This window comes from Austrofundulus limnaeus, unplaced genomic scaffold (assembly GCF_001266775.1).
Source record: "Austrofundulus limnaeus strain Quisiro unplaced genomic scaffold, Austrofundulus_limnaeus-1.0 Scaffold14300, whole genome shotgun sequence".
NCBI lineage: Eukaryota > Metazoa > Chordata > Actinopteri > Cyprinodontiformes > Rivulidae > Austrofundulus > Austrofundulus limnaeus.
Genome location: NW_013966702.1, coordinates 1 through 405, shown reverse-complemented (window position 1 = coordinate 405; position 405 = coordinate 1). Strand labels below are relative to the sequence as shown.

Here is a 405-nt window from a genome sequence, read left to right as displayed (position 1 = left end):
TTTTTTTGACAAAGAAGTGTTTAGTGGGTCAGTGACCTTACCTGATTCATCAAACTCCCAGCCAAATTTACGTGCATCCTGTATGGCTGTGCTCAGCAAGGCCGTCTGGTGCATTAGCTTCTTAGGAATGCAGCCAACATTCACACATGTTCCACCAAGTCCTTGTAGACACAAAAGAAACTGACACAATTAGCTGGCTACTTATTAGACTGGAGAAAATAAAACAAACAAAATAAAAACCAAAGCAAGAAAAAGAAGCATTTCTACCCCAAGTGGTTCCTTTTGGTGTGGGAACGACGTAGTCTAATACCATGACCTTCCTTCCCAGCATAGCTGCTTCCTGTTGTCAGAGGAGCACATGTTGGAGGGGTTTCTTCTTAAAAGTAACTAACATTTTTCTACTCA

General features: G+C 41.5%; 1 protein-coding gene across 1 annotated transcript; it reads right to left on the bottom strand.

Annotated features, from left to right (window-relative positions):
- Positions 1–41: 41 nt before the first annotated feature.
- LOC106512800 (thioredoxin reductase 3) lies at positions 42–374 on the bottom strand (the record flags this gene model as incomplete). The annotated part of the gene is given in 2 exon segments (XM_014001334.1): positions 42–161; positions 268–374. Coding segments are annotated over 2 exon segments (184 nt in total), but the record flags the coding sequence as incomplete, so codon positions are not given.
- Between the last annotated feature and the right edge of the window lie 31 nt (positions 375–405).